This window comes from Triturus cristatus, chromosome 7 (genome assembly GCF_964204655.1).
Source record: "Triturus cristatus chromosome 7, aTriCri1.1, whole genome shotgun sequence".
NCBI classification, from domain to species: domain Eukaryota; kingdom Metazoa; phylum Chordata; class Amphibia; order Caudata; family Salamandridae; genus Triturus; species Triturus cristatus.
In genome coordinates, this window is record NC_140590.1 from 1745387225 (window position 1) to 1745402341 (window position 15117).

Here is a 15117-nt window from a genome sequence, read left to right on the forward strand (position 1 = left end):
AGGACGGGAACCAGGTAGGTCATGGGGCACTGAGGTTGATGTATGTGATATGGATGATGCGTGGGATGGGGAGGAGCGGAGGTGGGGGGGCCATATGACTATTACTGAGCGCTAATGGGCTGGCACCTGACAATTCTATTGAGGAAGTTATGTTGGTGGGGAGCTGTATCATCAATAACATATCCAATGCACATTGCAGTGAATTGTATTGTTTTTGTTGCTGAAAATGCAAATAAAAAAGAATTTAAAAAAAAATCCCATAGGCGAAACCTACTGCATTTACCAAAGCTTGTTATAGCTTTAGGTGGCCTGGAATAGTCTGAATTGTCACACTTGTAGGTGAGGGATGATAATTAGTTCAATCAATCAATCAGTCAAGTAGTGTTTGTATAGCGTGGCTCATCCCCCCGGGGGTATCCAAGCTCTGTGCTGCAGGCCTCAGTTGAAGAGCCAGTTTTGATGTCCCTTCCTGAAGTGGGTCAGCGAGGGTGCAGTGCGTAGGTGGAAGGGGAGGGTGTTCCAGGCTCTGGCAGCAAGGGGAGAGAAGGAGCGTCCTCCGAAGCGTCTGCAGCGGAAACGTGATTCCTGAGCTAGGGCAAAGTGTGCGGAGCAGGGGTTTCTGATTGACTGGTGGAAGATCAGGTGGTGGTTCATGTAGGCTGGTCCTTGGTTGCGGAGGACTTTATAGGCATAGGTCAGAAGCTTGAAATGGCATCTCTTCTGGACGGGAAGCCAGTGGAGGTCTTTTAGGTGCTGGGTGTTGTGTGTTCCCCATGGTAGGTTGAGGATCATTCTGGCTTCTGCATTCTGGATTGTCTAGAGTCTTTGCATGAGTTTGGGGGTGGTGCTGGCATAGAGTGCATTGCCGTAGTCAAACCGGCTGGTGATGAGGGTCAGTGACACAGTCTTCCTTCTGCTGATGGGAAGCCATCCAAAGATTTTTCAGAGCATGCGGATCGTGTGGAAGCAGGCGGAGGAGAAGCGTTGACCTGGCGTTTCATGGAGAGCTCACTGTCCAGAATGATGCTTTCGGCAAGGGAGTAGTTCTGAGCTCCACTGGCCACCATGAGTCGTTCCAAAGGGCATAGCACCTGCCAAAGAGCAGAACGTTCACATTGTCCATATTGAGTTTCAGGCAGTTGTCTTCCATCCATATCGTGAAGCTCTTCATGCAGTTGTGGAGGTTGACCTTCGTCGAGGTTGAGTCCACTGAGAGTGAGAGGTTGAGCTGTGTGTCGATGGCGTAGGAGATGATGTTAATGTCCTGCTGTCTGACGATGTCTGCGAGTGGTGTCATGTAGATGTGATAGTACTGTTACTAGTTGTGCTAGTACTGTTATTGCCAGGGCTGTCAGGGGCAACAGATGGCCCAAGCTGCACTGGCCTCCTGATAAGGGCCCTGGCAATTAAGCACTGCTGTGCCCATCTGGACAACCTGGCCTCCGCCCATCCCCGTCTCTCCACCTCCAAATGAAGAGCACTCAATGCAGTGTTTCCACAACACACATGGGTCTGCCATGGCCTAGGTCCTCCTTGTAGGAAGGTGGAATCTGACTGCATGTTTGCCCCCACTTTTTTCCTGGTGTTTTGCTGGTTTTTGTCTTAGTTGACTGGGATCCTGCTATTCAGGACCCCAGTCTATTTGCTTTCCCCTTTAAATTGATTACATGGTATTTTAGGTACACTCCAGATTGGATTCTGGGGTATCCTTATGAGTCCCTAGTATATGGTATACTATGTACCCAGGGCATAGGTACCCCAGAGGCCTACCAGGGGCTGCAGCATGTATTGTGGCACCCCAGGGAACCCATTTAAAGTGACACAACAGGTCTGCTACAGCAGCCTGTGTAAGGTGTTGCATTCACCCCTTACTTAAATATAGGTTCCCTATGTCTCTCCATATCACTGCACATATAGACCTATCAGTCACCCCTATGGCAGCCCTTAACAACCCTAAAAGCAGGGTGCTGGGTTTTTTGTGAGATGGTGCCCATGCATGAGCAGCGCCCCTCTGCAGCATTCGGAACCTTTATTCCGGGGTTGTTTGTGATGCAGCCAAACCATATACGCTTAAGTGCATTATAACCTCACAGTAAATGCTAACTTTGGAATGGCTGCATGGAAACATGTCGTGTTTGATGTCAAACACCTTGTAATCATACCTCCCACACCAGTTACTGGTGTGGGAGGTATTATTCCACCCTACTAGAGGGAGAACATGCCACACCGGTACACCCGGTACCAGCTTAACAGAACTCTGACATCACAAAATGGATGCTGCCAGCCACAGAAACAAGTCTGCCTCTCTGCTGCTGGATGAAACTCCAGCAGGGGAGGCTGGACAATATGTTTCCTGTCACAGAGAGGTGTGACCACCTCCCAGACAGGCTTTAGTGTATTGGGGCTGGGTGGGTGCACTCCAAGAGTGCTTTGATATCTGCACTGGGGGTACATTTGGTGTCCCTGTGCATGGTCCAGCTCAAACCGGTTGCAGGGGTGGCCAGCCCCTGCTCTGGCGCAAAACTGGACAAAGGATATGGGTGTAGCCACCCCTTTGTCCTGACCCTCCCATAGGTGGGTCCCCAGAGTTTGTCCCACCCCTTCCTTGGGTATAGAGTAGGAACCCCAGGCTACAGGACTTTAGATTTACCTGGACGAAACTCTGATAGAGAATCACAGAACTTCGACGATCTACACTGCGCTAGATGACTGAAGACTCTCCCTTGGAGTAAAGGAGTTACTCCCCTGCAAGGCAGGCACCAAAGACGCAACTGTCCGGTTGGCATCTCTGAAGCTCTTGAGGACTTCAAAGAATATTGCAACACAGGAGGTGGGTTCCCGTGGTCTCCGAGGTCGATCTGTGCGCTCAGCAACACTGAGGCCTGTATCCCTCGTGGAGACCGTGCAACCCGAACCCCTGGACACCGCGACCATTTGCAGAAGCATGAGCTTTGAGGCGACCTCTGAGGCTGAGCGTTGGGTTACTTGTAGCCCTGACCCCGAACAGCGATTCCACTGAAGATTGCCGGCTTTGTGATTCCTCTTGAGGTCCCTTCGCGATCCCTTGTCTGTCGACTTGTGGGTCCCTGAGAAGGGTACTTTAACTTTCCGTGGGATTTCCTGGTTGCTCCAGACGTGCCCTGACTCCTCATCGCTTGGGGAGTCCACAGGACCTTGCTGGTCCACACCGAAGCCTCTCACCGCGTTGGTTGCAGTTGCCAAGGCTTGTTGGTCTCCAATCCGGACAACAACCCCCCAGCACTCGACATCCTTCGTGGGAGAGCTCGTCTCCTGGTCCCCATGGCAGCGGAGTCAAGCTTCAACTTTTCGCACTTGAAACACCCGACATCGGTGGGCATTCGCCTATTGTGCCCCTGGTCACTGACAAGTGACCCAGACTCTGTCCCATCTGCTTTCAGGTTCTTCAGATCTTAGATCCAGGCTTGGATCACACCGGACACTTTTCCTCTTCACAGCAGCAGGACTTTGGAGCAACTCTCCATTGGAAACGACGAAGATTCCCGACACCATTTGACACCTATGCACCCGGCTTCCTTGGGTTAGGTAACACAAGTACTCCGGTGCTCACATGGGTGCTGACCTTAGAACCTTCTAAGTCTCCAAGGGTTTGCTCCAAGTCCTCTCCTAAGTGTCCTTATCTGTAAAATTCCAACCGCGACTTTCCCTTAGGATCGTACGGCACTCGCAGCTGTGTTCTGACACTGCGCCCATCCCCCGTGGGTCTCCTGTGTCACTACCTTGGGTGGTTCCTGGGGTCCCAGAGATTCTACGTGCTCTAGGCACTGTGTCTAGTGAAGTCGTGGAATTTATACCACTTTCTTAATATATGGTTTGGTCCCCCCTGAGGCCCATTGTATATTGTGCTATTTTACAGTTGTTTTAGTGCTTTAATATTGTGTATCTTGCGCTCTAATCTCATAAAGAGATTATTAGTGAGTGTTTAGAAATAAATACATGTATTTTATATATACCTTGTGTGGTTCTCCTTTCATTTGGTCATTCAAGAGGTTATAATCTGGTAGACCAAGCTGCTTTACATTCCTTCAAGACTTAACCTGAGGGCTGCTCTCCATAGCTAGCACTAGGATAGCTTTTAATAAAGGCTGTCTTAAACCTATCACCATAAGGGGTTGTTTGGACTGGGGCAAGGTGCCCACTATAATTGGTGCACAGCATATACCAGGCCAACCTCTCACACTCCTGCCCCCTGCCCACCTTCCACCATATCCTCACAGCTCCCACTCATATTACACTGTCAGGATTCTGGGCAAATGCAGACAGTTTAGCATGCGGTGGGCTGGAAACGGTGGTGGAGAGGTCAGTGAAAGCTCAGTAGAAAGGGGACATCATAAGATCGCCAACTGCATGAACTCACAAACTTGCTTCCTGGTGTTCGGGTCACATCCATGTAAACAGTGATACACTCTAGTTAAGACCACTCAGGTCTCAGAGTCTTCACTTGACAATGTGTCGCTGCTTCCATTGTCTCTCCGTGTATGTATCACTTCCTTCGCATCCGTCCTCCATGTTTGTTGTGTTTTCCATTTTCCCTACCTTCGGTCTTTCTCCCTGATTATCCCTTGGTTCCCTTCGCCTTGCTGCCTTTGTTGGTGAGTTTACCTCGTGTGATTTACTACTCCCAACGGAGTGTTTGTGGAAGCGTCCTGGGCAACGTCTGGATCACTGGTCAGCTGGGGGTCCAACACAACATCCATCCACTGCCAAAATTTTTGGTGTAATTGAGATATTTCCTCAACATGGAGGTTGAATGATGCCTCCCTTGTCTGAGACAATGAATTACATCTGGAGTGAGATTGAGTCCGGTGTTTCTCTCGTCCTTTCCTTGTCTCGCCTCAGATCCCTGCCACATGTCCATCCCTCCTCGCCGGGGCAGATATTCAGGGCCGGCAGGGATTTTCAGCAGTTCTAAGTCCTTGGAATCAGGGGCGTGCGATTATTCCACGTTCTGAGACAAAAACTTGTGATGGCCAGCCCCAGTATCCCTGACAAGGACCGAGTATTCCCACATCTGTGTGGTTATTCCCCATTCTGGGACAAAAACCATTGATGGTCAGCCCCTGTACCCCTGTGACTTAATTATGGCCATGTCATACTAGGGCCTTAAGAGATGACAGTCTCATCAGCTGCTGCCCCTCGTGGGGTGAAAACATGAGGAAACTTCAGTGTAGCACAGCCACAGATCACAAGCCGATGAAAACACCTGATCATGACATTGCAAAGCGTGGTAGAAACAAACAAAGAATAGTGTTGATGCCTAGTAATAGGTCACAGCAGCTGATCATGACAAACACATTTTTTGCTTTTTTCCCCCTGGCTTTTAAGCACTCATGTTGTGTAACATCCATGCCACGTGACTTTGTTTTGCTGCTGAGTGTTGACTCCGAGCATGAAACAAACCAGTGACTAGTCCTCAGGCTCCTCAGTGAATTACGTGCGGTGTACCCTTGAATGGCTAATTGTGGCTTGATTCTGGGGGCAGGGGTGCCTTCAGTATACTCCTGACGGGGCCCCCACAGCCCTGCTGATGCAGAACAGAACCCCTGCAGTTAATAATGTGACCCAGAAACCTCTACTACAGCCCTACAGTGGTGGAGGGGCGGGTGATGGTGGAGCTGGTGTCCCACCACAATACTGAGGGGCATATTATCTCCATTTTGCGATAAATATTGCAAAGCGCACTTAGCGCAATTTAAATTATCGCCGGCTATCGCTGGATTTCATCTCCGTGTCAGCGGCGTATTAGCAACGCTTAGCTGACAGGCGGTGTGAAATCCTGCGATAGACTGCGATAATGAACATTAGCGTGTGAAATCCTGCACTCATTTCACAGCGCTAATGTCAAGCTTGGTAATAGGGGAGTGTGGACTTAACCTTACAATCCACCTACCATAGGAATTCATGGTAAGTCAGGTTTTAATCAGGCGATAGATTATTGCAATGATAGGGGCTTAGCACACCTTTTCTCATTGCATCGCTGTTCATGGGCAGCATTGGTAATACCGCGATGTAGGTTTTGCTTGCATTGCACTGTTTGTCCTAGGAGGGAACGCCTACTTTGCATCTCATTAGCAATGTATGTCGCTTAGATGCGTGGCATTAGTAATTCGGTTGCTAACATGCGCTGATGCATGTTAGCGCCTCCTTGGTAATAGGGCGATAGGATTATCGCTGCTTTAGCGGCTAAAAGTGCCGCTAAAGCGGCAGAACTGCCCTTGATAATATGCCCCAGAGAGTAAAGAGATGGAAACGATAGCAATGAAGTATTAAAGAGATGCAAGAGAGAGGGGATGAAAAAAGATACCTTTTGCAAAAGAGAGAGAGCTTGACAGGGGACAGGTAAACAGCCCAGCTTTAAGGATAATGGGGGAAAAGGAGGGAACAGGAAATAGAAGGAGAAAAGCAGGAGATTGAAATGGGGACGGGAGGGAAGCGGGGGGGGGGGTGGAGGTAAAAGATAATTAAAGCCAAACTAGCTGGAGAAACCTCCGTTCATTAGTGTTTCAAAATTTTGTACGCAAACGTCTGAGTGTCCGAATGTTTAATAAAAATAGCATAAAAACTATGGACCATGAGAGAGTGTTAGATATGGATAGGAACTACGAAAATGCTACTTACTGAGCTTTTACTGGCAATTATATGTTTCCTGCGGTGCAAAAAGGAATGTAAACAACTTTTTTGTGCCCTGTAATACGTGTGCCAGATGCCTCTCTCGCCAATTGAAGTTCTATTTGATGTACAAATGTGAGCATGTTTACAACAATCATTGTCTTGGGGCCTATTGGCTTTGTAAATGTTTTAGCCATGCTGCACAGCAACCACGATGCTGTGGAGCATGGCTTTAAAAAAAATAAATAATAATTTTGTTTGGCGATCTGAGTTGGATTGGTAAACAGAAAAAAGTAGGGCGGGGTGGGGGGGAAGAAACATGGACAGCACTAGGCACCATGGAGGGAGGGCAGTGGGTGTCAGGGGCCAAAGCAACATAGAGAGATGGCGTGCAGGGGCGAAGCTGCACGGAGGAAAAAGCAACAGAGAGTGGTTAGGGTCCCAGCCAACATGAAAGAATAGTACACAAGGGAGACTGCACTCTAGTCAAGTGCTTAAACAACAAGAAAAAAGTTGTCATAAAAAGAGAGCAGTGGAAGGACACAAGTACTAAGGGCATGGACAAACAAATGCGGAAGTGAGTGCCCCATGAGTTAAAACGAGCCAACGAGTGCCACTCGAGCAAATGAAAGGGCCAAAGAAGTCAATGAATGGTAAGTAATGGGAGGCCTCTAAACCCACTGTAAGTTACAAATGTCTCGCAAGCAACATGCGCTGTCTTAGGCGAGACCTAAAAAGAAACATGTCATTGCTCCTTGCAGCTGAATAGGTTTATTTAACTATGTATTTTGGATTCATACATTTCATTTTCAATGAAATCCATCTGTAATATTACTCATTCGATATAATTCTGTGCTAAACCAGAACAGGTTTTCTGCCCTAAGTGAGCTTGAGGAGACAGATTGACTGGAACCCAGTTTAATGACCAAAGAAGAAATAATGGCCAACCCAACAGAAACAGTGCCTAAAACTAACATTCAACAATTTTCAGATGATAACCCCAAGAGTCAGTGTGACTCTGTGCTGAGATATTAAGTTGGAATGTGACAGGACTACAATCCAAGGCTCTGTTACAAGAATGGCAACCTATCATGAGACAGAATGATACGCTTCAAGAAGCTTGGGCGACCCAGAATCTGATAATTGATGGATTTCAGTGTCATAATATTGCGGTAAATGACTCCCAATTAGGTTGTGCTCTAGGGCCTTAGCCACCTGGGTGAAATCATCTGCTAGGGGCAGCGCTGGGTCAATCGAGACTTCTAATAATAGTTTTCAGGTTGTGAAATATAAGGGGGGCTTGACTCTGTATTTAATCAATTTCTACAAAAATGATTTTATCAATACTCCTAATACTAAATTTCCAATTCTATTTGTCTATATTCCTTCAATGTCAAGAAACGCTGTAAACAAAGGGCACTAGGTTTGCCTCTGCCTGGCAGGTGATTTTAATGCAAGACTTACTGCCCAGATTAACTCAGTGAGAACTACGAAAGGAGTCTCTACCAATAATCTAGTGTAACCCTCGGTGAGCCCCGACACTAGAGGCTTAAAGCTGATGTCATATCTGGCCTCTCACGACCTGAACATTGACTTGGACATGGCTGGTTGTAATGACTTATCGATATTAACTTATAGGGGAAGAGGTTAATTCTCTATAATTGATTATTGTTTCATACCGACTAATTTGATTGAGCCTCTGTTGTATGGGAAAGTAGTTCCCTCAAATTTTGGGGACCATAACCCTTTTGAGGTTGCATTTTCAATGTCCCTAAGGCTGCAATACAATTTAGACTGTGGAGCTAGAGATCTTGAGCCATTCATCGATGGTCTACAGTTGGTATGGAGGATTCAGGAGCCAGCCAAATTTTAAAGTAAAATGATTAAGGAGAATATGGAATTGGTTGTGGCATGTGTAGTGGATGATGATATAGAACATCAGCTTTTAGGTGCGTTTAATGATCTTTGCGCTAACATGAAGAAATCCTTATTAAATCCATCCCAGCCCATAAATAATGAACGTAGGTGGTTTAACCACGATTGCTCCGTGGCAAATGGCTTACTTCGTAAGTCCCTTATGGAGCAACCCAGGGACTCCACGATGGTGGCTTACCTATGCAAAAAAAAAAAGGAAGTCACAACTAGGTGAAGGAGGGCGGCGTTAGCCCAACAGTGGGAGTCTATTACTAGCGGCAAATAAGAAGATTAGCAAACTCTTTCGGCCTGCTGTATCAGACATGAGACGAAGGAATCAAATGGTGTCCACAATCAGTTCTCATATTCATAGCAAGTCATGGGAGGCTAATTTTACAAACATTTATGCTGCCACGACTGTAGAGATTTGGGATTTAAAGCTAAATAATAAATCGCTAACAAACAATACTCCAAATTTCTGAGCTTTATCCATGGGGGTTCAGGAAGTACCGAGTTTCTAAAGTCAATATAATGGGAAGTCTACTGGATTGATTGACAGGACCCAGGAAGATGATTTCCTTGTTATCACCATTCAGACTGAGCCGTTTATTCTACATCCAGAGATGAACCTGTGAAACGCAGTGATAGGAGCTGAGAAGGTTGCCCACAAGATGGGGGGACTGCATGTGCTCTGCCTACAAACGATATCCAGTCTTGATGAGGTCTAAATAGGGCGATACAAATGTCACTAGCGGTGGTGACGGCAGAGCCCTGAGATGCATCACATTATATATCAGATATTCTGGAGATCAATGGGACTAGTTTGAATCTGTGGTTATGGTTTGTATGAAGAACACAAACCATTACCGGGCTGTTCCATGCATGCTGGCTGATGCAGACAATCGTCCAATTAGATTAAAGATTTGCATTTTTCGTGAAGGATAAATTTGAATAAAATGTGATCAGGGCCCATGCTTAAGCAAATGTGTGCTATGGCAGAATGCAAATCAATGGGCTGACTGGTATGCAGGAGGAAAATGTGAAGTATATTGTCATTTCCAGTTCCATGCCTCACTCCTGCAATCCCAGTGCAATGGTTTTTCCTCCTAATCGAAAAGCCTAGGGGCCTATGCATCAACAATGCCATTTGCGATTCCTTATTATCGAAAAATAAGGAATCGCTAATAAGGAATAGCAAAAGGCTATGCATGTAGGAATCGCTATTCAAATAGCGATTCCTTAATATTCCTTATTACCGAATCGGTAATACCGAATCGGTAATAAGGAATACCTACCCATTCATTCCTATGGGCTTGGAGGCCCATAGGAATGAATGTAAAGCCAGTCTGTATTAGCGATTCGGTATTACCGAATCGCTAATAGCGGGAGCACTTTCAAGGGTGCCAGGGTGTCAAAAGGACACCCTGTTGCACCCCTGAAAATGATATGTGCACATATGTTGCACACACACATGCTCTAAGGGCATGTGTGTGCGCAACATGAAACTTTGAAAAATGCACAAAAGTGCATTTTTCAAAGTTTTTGCAAATTACCATGCAGTTCATCTTCATGGTAATTTGCTCCCCCTATTAGCGAAATCGCTAATTTTTTAACTTTGATGCATTGCATTTAAGGAATCTCACTTTGGGATTCCTTAAATGCAATCGCTATTTAAGGAATCGGTATTTAAGGAATCCCTATTTAAAGAATCGCTATTTAAGGATTCCTTAAATAGCGATTTCTGCTTTTGGGTTGATGCATTGGGATTGGGTATTTTTTACTTAATACCGGGAGCTATTACCGAATCGGTATTTTACCGACTGGATTTTGGGTTGATGCATGAGGCTGTTAGTCACTACAAACATCAGAATGTATGAGTCAGAACACTGATTTTAAAGCATGTATTGAGTTATAATTTTTATCTGAACCAGAGCACCCACAGCAGGGTTATTTCAGAACATTTCCACTTATAAAGTAAGCAATTGGCAAGAAGAATGGGGATTTCTGAGAACATGAAAATAGGAACTTCCTCTTCTGACAAAGGCCAGAGGGAAGGGATCTCTGGTCCCCACAACCCGAGCTAAAATCTCTTTTCCATCAGTTTTCAACAGTTCATTTGTACACTTTTTGTCATGACTTTCAATTAATAATTGTGAAGTTCTTGATGAAAATCTGGTCATGAGTGGGAAGAATACAAAATAAGAATCCTCTGAGTCAGAGTTGTTCAGGGCAGGCTGGTCTGGAGCTGGCAAAGGCTTCTGGTTTTCCTAACATTATATGTAGAATATACTTTCTTACAGTGGTGCTGGAACTAGGGGCGATGAAAAATAAATGTACTCTTCAAATGTTTTAATTCTTGCAGTATTTTATGCATATGCACAACGCCCTTAGTGTGGCAACCCTATCGGCCAGTACCTTCTCTCTAAAAATTGTTCCTCCAACTCTGCTTACTTTTAGCCAGTCCTCTTTAACCATTGGTCTCTCATGGTGTCAGTCACATTTGTGTTCCACCTACCACAGTATACAGCATCAGCAGTGGGTCAGAACACTTCAGCCATTGGCTAATTTCACCGTGTGTAACAGTATTCCGCCCTTTCACAAAGAGCACATCTACACTCGAAGACGCTCTCTTAACTGGCAGGACTCCTAGGGCAATGAGCACTCTATGAGGCCAAAAATATTTTGACTTTTAGTTTAAGGTCTTTTTTTAACTTATGAAGGCCCAAGACCATGCCCAACAATAGGGTTTTGCAAAAACGATGAGAAAGCAAAACAAACATTGGTAAACACGAAAGGTTGATGGCCAGCACAGGATCTATTGACATAGCAAATGCTTGTTTGCAATAATCTCCAACTCTCGGTTTAAAGATGAATTTAAACAACGAGAAATGCGATTAGGCCTTGCACGAGCCTTTCGTAAATGTAAAAATAATCCAATTTAAAAATTAAACTCTGGCCTGTGACTCATCAAATTAGATTTACTATTGATTCAAACAGACACTCAGCTGAAAACACCATCTGAAAGGTTGCAAAACGAATCTTTCATAGTTTGCTATACAGCTTTGTCTGGTGCATTGAGAACGACTGTTCGTTATTCAAGAGGCCTAGAATTGAAGAGGAGGTGTGGCTTACCCACTGGACCTATGACCTTATGACAGGGAAACAAGGGTGCATATGTACAACAGAATGGTGGAGCGCGGTGTTACGCCACAATTGGTAACGTCATGCTCCGACATTTTGAAAATGCAGGGATGCGCCATATTTACAATAATACGGTGCACTCCTGCGATTCCCCTACTGCTGGCGCTAAATTTAGCTGCATAGCGCCAACGCAGGCACTCTTGCACCATAGTGGAAGGTTGCCTGCATTGCAGGGAATCATTTTTCATGTGCAGGAAGGTGTCCCTTCCTGCATATGAACAGTCACTAATGGCGATTCGCTCTTTCTATGTGTGCTGCAGAATGCACAGTGGATGTGGCAAGAAATGTACGAGTTAACTTTGACACCGCACTCTCCTTCCACCCTCCAGCGCTTGCCATAGCTGGGGCATGTTTTTACTTAAATCCTTAAGAAAGTTTTTCACTTCCTGTCATTGCAGAAAAACAGTTGCTTTTGGTCTTATTACTTGCAGACTCGATTACTGTAACAGTCTCAATGCAGGATCCTCAAAATATATACTTCACAAACTTCAGATGGTGCAACATGCGGCAGCCAGACTTGTGCCCAAACTGCCCAGACGGAGTTCTGCTTCCGCTGCCCTAAAAGCTCTACTTTGGCTACCGGGGCACAAAAGGATCCTTTTTAAGATCAATTTACTGGTCTTCAGAGCATTTAAAGCCGCCGGTCCCAAAAACCTGACGGCCAGAGTCACGCACCGTACAACCCAAAGACCCTCAAGATCCTCGCACATGAATCTTCTTAAGCCCCCTTCATTCAGACTTTAAACCCGAGGCGGCAAATCCGTCTTGGTACTAGGATTCAAGGCATGGAATCAGCGCCCCAGCCCTCTGCGGCTCATAGAATAGGAAGCCCCTCTTAAAAAGCATTTAAAGACCTGTCTTTTCCTGGCCCCTTAAGCACTCTGTTACTCCCTTATCTATACAACGTCACTTTCCTTCTTTCCCTTTCATCTGGTTATCAGTTTTAAACCTGCAGCTCCAGGATGCTCCTTTGTGAGTGGCAGCGTGCTTTATTAGTGTATAATTCAATTCAATAATTATGCAAATAAAGGCTGACTGTAACAATGTCTGACTTGTTAACTATCATCAGATTACAAGCTTAAATTGCCTTGTTCAAAGAGAAGGGTAAAATCTAAAGGCACTATTTAGGATATATTCATTCATCCATGCATTTGATTGTATGTATCTTGCACAATTCATCCAGGCTGAATTCAGAGGTGTCCTTAGGATTTTGTGGAATGTAGTTGGTTGGCTTCCCTACGGTACAGGGCAGCGTTGTGCGTAACTGTCCTGTGGAGTCAAGGATGTGTGGTTGCTTATTGCCCTGAAGATGCACAACAGATCAGTCGTTTGAGGCCCTTTAGAGCATAGTGCAGTGTGTTAGGGTAGTGTCATAGAACACGGTGCAGTGTGATGAGCTAGCATTCCTAGGATGAAGAACTTATCTACAGTTGCTTTTACATAACACTTGTTAGCTTTATTGTAGCAGTGGGAGTAAGCCATCTGTCCAGCCAGACTACCCATCAGAACAGCGGACCTAATATCTCTTGCACTCATTTCTGGAAAATCCCTTTAGGTGTAAATATATTGTGCTAGCTGCAGAACCTGGATCTGGCATCAACGTCATGCTTGCTTACTGTGGTGTCTGTGCATCAGTGATTGCTTCAGACCAGTGATCCCAACCAGTGAATGCCCTTTCATTCAATTAAGGGAAAGGCAGACATTAATCAAGGCACAGCCCTGTGTGCTAGGTACAGGACATCTCATCACAGATTTGGTCGACCAGGGTTCTCCCAACAAACCATGATTGAGGGTGCTCCATCATCAAAGACAAGGCACGAATACATGGACTTCTACACACAAGCTTTCAATGGAGATCACATGACTTTGTCCAAAAAAGGGAGTACACACGAGCCTGAGTCTTAGATCATGAAAAAGGAAGAAGGCGAACTTCAGTTGTGAAAAGAATGTAAACATTTTAATCTGAGCAGTTTAATCAACATTTCTTCGTCATGAGAGCCAAAATGTGAAAGAGATTCTCGAAACATTGTGCACTGGCCCCTCCTTCAGGCATTTTTAAGATAAGCAGGACAACATGGCGGCAGGAGTTACAGATAAGCTAAGGCAATAAGTCCCATTTAACAATATGGACATGCATGAATTTACTCTGGTGAGAACGTGGAAGGTGATGTCTTTCCCACAAACAGATTGGTACACTCAATTCTTGTTATTCAATCTTGCCTGAGTTAAACCAGGACCTACCAATCATTTTAGGACATCTTTTACTGCTATTCCTTGACCTTGACTCTCCTGCTGGTTTGTAAATAGTGTTCTATTCACAGTTATCCCTTAAAGGCACAGTGCCAGTGTTCATGTTGACTTCTTGTCCAGTGGCTTCTCATCACTGTGGGAGGTTTGCAGTTTGAGGTTTGATGGAGCAAGTGGCTGATAGCTGTGTTTAGAAATGTTACAGGAAGAGCATTGTTTGCACACAGACATTGCTTCAGTGGCACAGGTTGCACAAAAGGTGGCTAGGTACAAAGAGGGGAACCTCACAGAATGCGAGGGTGAAAAGAGGCGGTGTTACAGTTCAGCAGAACTTGTACTAAATGCTCTAGACTCAAAGATCACTTGTTTTCTACCTCAAAAGAGTCGGTCAGCACAGTAGGTGCAACCCGCCATCTGTCATGAGGCATCTAACTAGTGGAGGGGTAATGAGGAAGATGAAGTGTGCTAAATGGAATGAGCGACAAGGACTAAGAAAAGGCTAATATTTTGAGTTTGCTAGAACTGTATCCGTGACTTTTGTTTGTTTAACAAATATCTTTATTGATATTTTTGAAGACAGTAACTCACCATTGAAGTGTAAGGTAAGTCACTGTACCAGAATATGCCGGTAACCACAAAGATGTTTAAATCAATGGTGGGGGGAGGTAGAAGAAGCGATGATCCATTCAGCTTCCTAATAGTTATACGAAATCAAAGGGGAATGGAGCACTTGTACCTGCTACGAGGGTTAATGTGGTTCTGTCCGTCATTGCTTAAAAAACCCTCATTCACGTAGGCAGACCGATGGGCGGTGTGGTACTGTAAATTTCGGAACCACGTTGGAGGCATGGCCCTACCATGCCGATTTCGGTATCAGAGAACCGCAAATGGTAAATGCGATATGTACGAGTGTTTTCATTACGTTTCATCGATGAATTCACCTTGTATACGATACTACACATTGAACCCTCGGGTTCCATTTTAGAGCGGTAGCCATTTTATGGTTGCCCTCACATAGGCTGTGCACTAAGGCCATGCTTTGGCCTAAAGGACACGTACACCTTCTGATGACTTCTTTGTGACCTGTGCGAACTGACTCCGCTGCCC

The 15117-nt window shown here is 45.4% G+C and overlaps 1 protein-coding gene across 1 annotated transcript in view; it reads right to left on the bottom strand.

Annotated features, from left to right (window-relative positions):
* Positions 1-893: 893 nt before the first annotated feature.
* Positions 894-15117, bottom strand: part of LOC146812981 (uncharacterized) — an 83700-nt gene continuing 69476 nt past the window's right edge. The window contains exon 5 of the mRNA XM_085615236.1: positions 894-1091. Coding sequence (XP_085471362.1) covers positions 894-1091 — 198 coding nt within the window. The remainder of the gene's footprint in view (positions 1092-15117) is intronic.